The 7,513-nt window shown below is 32.8% G+C and overlaps 3 protein-coding genes across 4 annotated transcripts; 2 read left to right on the plus strand and 1 right to left on the minus strand.

The window, feature by feature from the left end:
• Positions 1–1,390: 1,390 nt before the first annotated feature.
• On the plus strand, positions 1,391–2,751 carry LOC116348599. Of its 2 annotated transcripts, none has more exons than XM_031779650.1 (2): positions 1,391–1,972; positions 2,046–2,751. In XM_031779650.1, exons 1-2 carry the CDS (start codon positions 1,491–1,493, stop codon positions 2,122–2,124), a joined length of 561 nt encoding a protein of 186 aa, XP_031635510.1. In that variant the 5' UTR covers positions 1,391–1,490; the 3' UTR covers positions 2,125–2,751. The 2 variants fall into 2 exon arrangements, with proteins under 2 accessions (XP_031635510.1, XP_031635511.1); XM_031779651.1 differs by having other exon boundaries at positions 1,503–1,972.
• A 746-nt stretch (positions 2,752–3,497) lies between these two features.
• LOC116348600 (ADP-ribosylation factor 6) lies at positions 3,498–5,216 on the minus strand. Its single transcript, XM_031779652.1, has 5 exons — positions 5,201–5,216; positions 4,841–4,959; positions 4,558–4,713; positions 4,197–4,343; positions 3,498–4,129 (listed from the first exon to the last, which is right to left on the minus strand). The coding sequence occupies exons 2-5, from the start codon at positions 4,920–4,922 to the stop codon at positions 3,987–3,989; spliced, it is 528 nt and encodes a 175-aa protein (XP_031635512.1). The 5' UTR covers positions 4,923–4,959; positions 5,201–5,216; the 3' UTR covers positions 3,498–3,986.
• Positions 5,217–5,456: 240 nt separating this feature from the next.
• LOC116348598 (protein CREG1-like) lies at positions 5,457–6,651 on the plus strand. Its single transcript, XM_031779649.1, has 3 exons — positions 5,457–5,831; positions 5,903–6,022; positions 6,110–6,651. The coding sequence occupies exons 1-3, from the start codon at positions 5,625–5,627 to the stop codon at positions 6,467–6,469; spliced, it is 687 nt and encodes a 228-aa protein (XP_031635509.1). The 5' UTR covers positions 5,457–5,624; the 3' UTR covers positions 6,470–6,651.
• The last annotated feature ends 862 nt before the right edge of the window (positions 6,652–7,513 follow it).

Consider the following 7,513-nt stretch of genomic DNA (forward strand, 5'->3'; position numbering starts at 1 on the left):
AAAAAACTTCATGTTGCAGTATTATTTGGAGAAAAATAAGAGCTACTCTTTCGCCGCAACGATTCAATTATGTGGCCATTTTAGTGTCAAACGGAATGTAGAGTATATCCATGATTTCCAATCGAATTTTCATACGCACGAGTTTCTTTGTTCTTATTAGCGGTCAGAAAATGTGCGTTGTTGTTGTTTTTTCAAACAAATTAAATTCAAAATGACAACCGATTTTAGTTTTCAACATGATAAAATAAGACAAATGGATTTTAGTGCTAATATTGTATCAGTGGCTTTTTTATGTCACAGCACAAAGAAACGAAACATGTGAGAGAGACAATATAATATGTGTTTGTGTTTTTGTTTTTCTGTAAACGAAATACTAGTGCGAACGCAACAAACTGTAGAATTTTGACCGTACAGCAGTTATCCCGATCACCGCTTGTTTTTTGTGATGTGCTTCGTCAGTGTTTTGATACAACGATATCGTGTGTTCACGAAATGTGATGGATATATTTGCGGAAATATTTTGTGTCTGTTTCTGTTTTCAATTCAAACGACAGAACATTTATAAAGTATTACTGTTCATATTCCAAATCATCAAAACACATTTGAAAAAAGAGCCATTTCGACAATTCTCTCGTTTGTGATTTGTTATGTTCCTGTTCAAAAATGCATTTTCGGCAGAGTTTTGTGAAAATCAAAGTGGAGTGATTGAGTTGTTGAATGAAAATATTGTAAATTTGTTTGCATAAATTGATTTATCAATAGAATCGTTTAATTCCAGTCATTTTAGTTTTCGAGGCTTGACTTTTTGCAATACAGCAATAATTTGCTATAAATAGCGGTACATTTCTGCATTTTAGTTCAAAGTTACCGTTCGCGCTGTGAAACTATTTGAAATACCATTAAATTTCATCATCAAGTCAGAAAAATAACTTTATTGTATGAATTCGAAAGAATCGGTTGGCAGCGTGAAACAGTGCGTGAAGAACAAGTGGTTCCAATGACTGTGAAAGAATTCGTGAAAGACAATTGGTTCCAATTACAGTTGGGCATTTTCGGTATCTTATTATTCATCTTATTATCTTATCATTCTAATAAGATCAAACTATATTATTACTTATTATTTTTTTGCACTTATAAGTATAGTAATAAGTATAGTTATTAGAATGTTACTAGTCAGAAGACTAATAAGGTGCATGTATCTTATTAGTATAGTTATTAGTATAGTTTCTCATGTTTTCAGTAGTATTAGCTTCTAGTAACACCAATCGAAATATACTGATGAGATACTATACTAATAACTATACTAATAAGATACATGCATCTTATTAGTCTTCTGACTAGTAACATTCTAATAACTATACTTATTACACTAATAAGATGACATCTTATTACCAGTTATTAGAAATGATTAGTAATAAGTAATAACTATCTTACTAGTCTGATGTTATTAGTCCCAACTGTAGTTCCAATCACTGCGGACGTTTGGTCAAATGCAACGCCAAATCGAAGTGTTTCATCAATATGCACAACAATGGTATGCATTCAATCGCAATGAATTGACAACGAACAATCGACCGCCCAATGTGAACAATTTCACGCTTGTTCCATTATGTCGATTCCAGCTGAAAAATATTCGATTGGATATGAAAGATATGTATTATTTGGCGAATAATGTACTAGGAGTGGTGCCCAGTTCTCTCAATCCGTTGACCAATCGAATGAACTTATACAGCTTGGAATATTACAGAAACGGCCATAAAGAAGAATTGTGGAATTTGGTTTTCGACATGGACAAAATCAAACAGATCGGCAAGCAGAAGCAATTGCACTTCCAAATCGTCACCAATAGTGTTTGCGTGTCAATACTGTACGAAAAACCGGCGAAAGCTTGGGTGGAAAATTCGGAGCAGGCCACATTTAACAACATAACCATAACGCGCGAACGCGCCGCGACATCAAGTCAAACGTCGAGGTAAGTTAAATTTGTTATTACAAAAATTATTATTTTTGGAATGTGTTTGAATAGAATCGGAATTATTTAACAGGAAAACATTGAAATACCGAATCCACGGTTCCACTGGCAGACTGAACAGAAAAAGCGAGATCGAAAGGCTGATCGGTTGACCTGGTGGTTTGTTGAAGAAGAACAAATGGATTTTAGGTCGTACCCAGTGATACCATCACCGCGTGGATCAACGTGGAAATCGTACATTCAGCATCGCATCAAAATGCTACGAATGGGAATGCAAGCATATGCGACTCGAAAATATGCACGAATGGATCTCGATCATCACATCAAGTCAACCAAAACGTGTGATAATGTTGCCATGTGGATAACGAAGAACAAACCGTCTTGGATTTTTATCGGTGCTGGAGAGATGGCACCAGATCGGCCATGGGGTATAAAGAAGCGGAAAAGATGCCCGGGAACGCCTAAATTGGCGACCAGCTTCAAGAAACAAGAGCACACAGAAGTCAGTTTCGAAGATGAATGGGGAACATCAATAACGTGTGCCAATTGTCAGGAGCGATTTCCAAGAGAAACCAAAAATCATCGATTCAAAATTTGTCTTAATTGCAAACCGAAACCGATTGTTGGACTCCAACCAATAATTGTGACGAATATGAGCCGACAAGAGCTGAAGAAAGCGAGAATTGTAGAGCGAGCAATTAATTAATGATGCTGCACCAGAAGACATGATTGTGCACACAGTCATTTGGCACCGTGACATTGTTGCCGCAAAGAACATCTTATTCAAAGGTATGTGCATAATTGAATATTGTATTGATATTAAATTGAAAATAGAGGAAGTTAAGTGTTCACTGTTTACATTCATTGTTTAATGTTATGTATTTGCTTCTGATTTCATAGGAATATGTCGACTTTTTGGAATAGCGTTGCCCGATTCATTGCCCGATTCGGGACCTGACAATCCACACCATGCGAACAATGTCAACTGATAGCAGCATAAAAATCAACAATATTCATAAGAAAAATATTATAACAATTTTGTTAGTTACTAGGCGTGATTAGTTTAAATCCAAGGATTGCTATTGTACCCTTGACCGCAGTACGGGTCCCTATTTAGAAGGCTGTGCGGAATATAAAAGAACCCGTAGGTAAGTACTTTATTGAATTGATAGTATATTGATGTTGATTCATAGTTGATTTCATGCACTCAATCTAACTGAATTGTTTTTCTCTTTTTTCTTCCATTGCAACGGTAAAATTGACTGAAACTATACACAAATGTGACGCCAATTGCTGTATTTGCGTTACCAATTGCTACTTGGGTAGTAAATAGAAATGGAAAAAGTGATCGAACTTTTCACACTTTCGGGAAAATAAAGTCACTTTTCATTCCAGAGTAAAATTCTTCTCGTCTGGAATTCCAGATTAACACTTTGAATTTACTGTTCCGAGAAAATAATTTCTATAAATATAAAAAAAGTCCAATAATAGTAACTGGACTAAACCACAATAAAAAAATCATCAAGACATTTAACGATGTTTAATATATTTTTTCAATAATTTCCATACATTTTGCACTGCGAGCCTGAGAGACCTATACTGTTCGGTATTTGTTATCAGTATCACTGTCCGCAGGAGGTTTAAGAATTATATGCATGTGTTCATCGTATAATTGTGTCTCTTTCCTCGTTATGTATGACATACGTTGTGAATTGATTCGGTCTTTTCATCTCTTCGTAATATTATTTATATTTCATTTTCTTTTCATTTGCTTCGAATTTTTTGTAAATTCTCAACATTATCTTAATTATGTTGTTCATTTCAAACAAAATGCGTTCTTGTCATTTATATCGATCTCGCATGCTTTCCGTTTAATTTTACGAAATACAAATTGAAATTAGAATTAAATTGTTGAATTATTTGTTATGTGTTTTGTGTGTTGTATATTGCGTATGCTGTTTGTTGGTTATTTGCGGCTGATATTTTGGGCGGTATGGTGGTATTTCATCTAATCTCATAATTTATGATTTGATGTGAGCCATGTTAGGCCTTCACAAAGTCCATCACCAGACGTTCCACATGATGGCTGCACGTACCAATTTCGATCTCGGATGCGTGTTAAACCCAGTTTTTCCTGCACCTCAAGTGGTTTCATTGCTAAAAAAAAAGAAAAATGAAAAATAAATGGATCTAACAACAATGTCATAATAATATTTTATATTACCATCTGCAAGATCTTGTTTATTTGCAAATATTAAAATAATTGCATCACGCATTTCTCTGTCATTTATTATCCTATGTAGTTCGGTTCGAGCTTCATCAATTCGATCTCGGTCTGCACAATCGACGACAAATATAAGACCCTGTGTACCTGTAAAAAAAGTCGACAAATAGCCATTAGTGTTAGGCGAAACAATTGAATAATCAACATGTATGATCAAGTATGATTGTAAAGTGTACACGCAAAATCATTTTTTTTAATGAAATTGTTATCAAATTTAATGAAATCTCTTGTGGGTAAAAGTTTATCAAATTTCTCCCAATCAATTCGACTACACTACAAGACATCTTTTGAAATTTCTCACCTGTATAGTAGTGTCTCCATAAAGGCCGAATTTTGTCTTGGCCACCAACATCCCAAACATTGAATTTCACATTTTTATATGTTACTGTTTCTACATTAAATCCAACCGTTGGAATAGTAGTTACCGACTGACCCAATTTGAGCTTGTATAAAATAGCTGTTTAGTTGCAACATTTTGGTTAAGGAAAGCAATATATACAGTAATATAATTGAAATATTAAATTTCAAATGCGATAAAACAGTTATCGATTTATTTTTTTATTAATTTTTTTGAAAAAGGATACTTGTTTTACCAGCCGCATCAAGTCCAAGCATCAAAATTCGCATTTCTTTGTTGCCAAAAATTTTTGACAGTAACTTTCCCATCTTGATGTTAAACTTCCTGTTGGATTTAATCGATTAACTAGAAAATAAATGTAGAAAAAAAATATAAACAATGTTCATTCAACACAGGAAATAATAATAATCAATATTTTGAAGCAAAAACGATGATGTCTTGTCCAAATTTCTGAATCTATTAGCTACTTTCTTGTTAAAACAAAAAATTAAAATAAAATGATATTATTCGCCAAACGAAATTGTCCAGGAATGTAAATGAATTCATCAACAAGTCAATTTCTACTTGAAATGAAAAATTATTTTACTATTGAAATTTTTGAAACAATATTGTCCTATCATTGTGGACATTTGTAAGTATCTCAGACAATTAATATGTTTATTGAGCATTGCATTAGATTCATCAATAAGTTTTGCTCACAAACAATGCAGATAATAAAATAAAAAAAAAAACATGCAAAAATAAAAATCAAGCATTGGCCACTCTTATCATTCAATTAACCTTTGACCTATTTCGTGTTATTGATGTGTGTGTGTGTTTGAGTGTAAGTGAATTGACAAGAAAGAGTCACTCAGTGTATAAAAACAGTTCAGCCAATTCACATTTTCACCACAAACGATTAGTAATTAGTTTGACTAAAGTAGTGCATTTTCTACGTTAAAAAGTATCAATTTTGGTATCCAGGAAATTTTAAAGTTATATCTTTTCGTTGCTAGTTACAACAAGTTAAAATGTTGACAGGTCACGTAAATTTTGTTGCATTGGTTTTATATGGAATTCTTGCTTTGAGCATAAATAAGCCTATTACAGCAATTGAGCTGACATCTCGGCCACCATATAATGACTACGCAAAAATGGCACGCTATTTGGTTCATAAATCAAATTGGACATCGATGGGTACCATATCGAGTCTATCGACAATTCATGGTTTTCCAATGGTAGGGCAAATCACTTAATAATTGCTTATTAATTATTAATCGATTCTTTTATTTTGTGATTATCCCCTTAGGTAAATGTTATATCGATTGCGGACAGTGCGAATGGGGCACCTTCAACGGGACGCATTTATTTATTGCTCACCGACTTGGATTTCACTGGACAAGATTTGGCACACAATAACAAATTAACGGTTGAATTATAATCATTTTTAAAAATCACAATTTCATGCTTGCCACATTTTTCTGATGTATATTTTCAACCATATTTTTTCACACAGGCTATGTTCACGGAAGATCAAGATTTAGCGTGCACTTTAAACAATACAGATACTATGGAACCAACTTGTGGTCGCGTTATTTTTACCGGTAAAATACAACGATTGACACCGGGAACACAACAATACAATGAAGCTGAAGCATTTTACACTGATCGTCATCCAGCATCATTGCATTGGCGAAAAACGCATTCATTTTATTTTTGCACACTAAACATCGAGCATATAGCCGTCTTGGATTTCTATGGTGGTGCGCATTATGTTTCAATAGATGATTACTACAACGCGAATTATGATGCGGAAGGTCGCATTAAGGATATTAAGACTATAGAGCCATCAGTTATTGTACCAAAGCAATTATAAATCGTGAAGCATCATGTCAGTATATTGCATTCAGCATTTCATAAATTTAATCAAAAAATTGAAGTCAAGTTTTTTCGATCTTGATCAATCTGAATAACCTTCCTAAATGCATCTTTACTGCAAATTTAAAAATCTGTCTGAATTTACGACAAATAAAATCAACAAACATCTTTACCAAAAAATTTGTTTAAAATTGAAATTACCTTTGCAGAACTCTAGTTTTAGAAATAAAACAAATCAATTCTCAGAATTGATCCCGATTTTTGATATAAATGTTTCACATATTGTGCCGTTTCATTTCATGAGCTCAGTCCAGATAAAAAAAAACATAAATTGTTAATTTAACGAAACTAGCAAAATATTTCGATTAGTTCGAAAATATGTAAACTATGTTTGTTTGTTCTATGTTGATTATTATTATTTGTTAGATTCTTATTTACACCTTTTTTTCTCTATGAATCTTTTTAGGAGAATTTCGTTCTTTGCTTTTAATATTTTGCATTTATATTGAAGTTAATATTTTTAAAGTATTTTCTTCAATAACGTTCAAAGTTTAATAGTGCAATTTGATATATGTGTTTGAAGACATTTAGTGGCAAAAATACTTTTTTCTAAACTGAATTTTCAAGAAAAGGTCTTTTGAACATAACTCATCTACAATTTCATAATTCAGTCTTATTTTCATCAACATTTCTTTCGAATGTTACAATAAAGCACAGTGTTTGGTTAAGATATCTGAAATGTATCTAGATACTTTTGAGATAGTATTCCAATTTTCCGAAATGCATCTAGATATTTTCAAGATTTTCATCTTATCTTTTTGATAAAAGATAAGATATCTTTCGAAAAGATAACATGAAAAAATAAGATAACGAAAATTATTTGAATAAAATTTTGAAAAATGTGGAGTAGATGGATCCGACCTGGTCCAAAGTGTTCTAGAAGTTGAGAAATCATGTGGTATTGAATCATTTCCTTCATCTCATACAATATTATAGAGTAAACTGGATTTATACGCGAGAGTGAGATGAAAAGAGCTGGAAG

This window comes from Contarinia nasturtii, unplaced genomic scaffold, assembly GCF_009176525.2.
Source record: "Contarinia nasturtii isolate CC-2019 unplaced genomic scaffold, AAFC_CNas_1.1 Cnas_scaffold_2576, whole genome shotgun sequence".
Taxonomy (NCBI): Eukaryota; Metazoa; Arthropoda; class Insecta; order Diptera; family Cecidomyiidae; genus Contarinia; species Contarinia nasturtii.

Excerpts from the sequence above, each read along its gene's own strand:
- LOC116348599 (XM_031779650.1), top strand. The coding sequence starts at position 1,491 with ATGCAACGCCAAATCGAAGTGTTTCATCAATATGCACAACAATGGTAT. Across the intron at positions 1,973-2,045 it reads ACATCAAGTCAAACGTCGAG|GAAAACATTGAAATACCGAA; the intron begins GTAAGTTAAATT and ends ATTATTTAACAG.
- LOC116348600 (XM_031779652.1), bottom strand. The coding sequence starts at position 4,922 with ATGGGAAAGTTACTGTCAAAAATTTTTGGCAACAAAGAAATGCGAATT. Across the intron at positions 4,714-4,840 it reads TGATGCGGCTGGTAAAACAA|CTATTTTATACAAGCTCAAA; the intron begins GTATCCTTTTTC and ends GCAACTAAACAG. Across the intron at positions 4,344-4,557 it reads ATGGAGACACTACTATACAG|GTACACAGGGTCTTATATTT; the intron begins GTGAGAAATTTC and ends CTTTTTTTACAG.
- LOC116348598 (XM_031779649.1), top strand. The coding sequence starts at position 5,625 with ATGTTGACAGGTCACGTAAATTTTGTTGCATTGGTTTTATATGGAATT. Across the intron at positions 5,832-5,902 it reads CAATTCATGGTTTTCCAATG|GTAAATGTTATATCGATTGC; the intron begins GTAGGGCAAATC and ends TTATCCCCTTAG. Across the intron at positions 6,023-6,109 it reads CACACAATAACAAATTAACG|GCTATGTTCACGGAAGATCA; the intron begins GTTGAATTATAA and ends TTTTTCACACAG.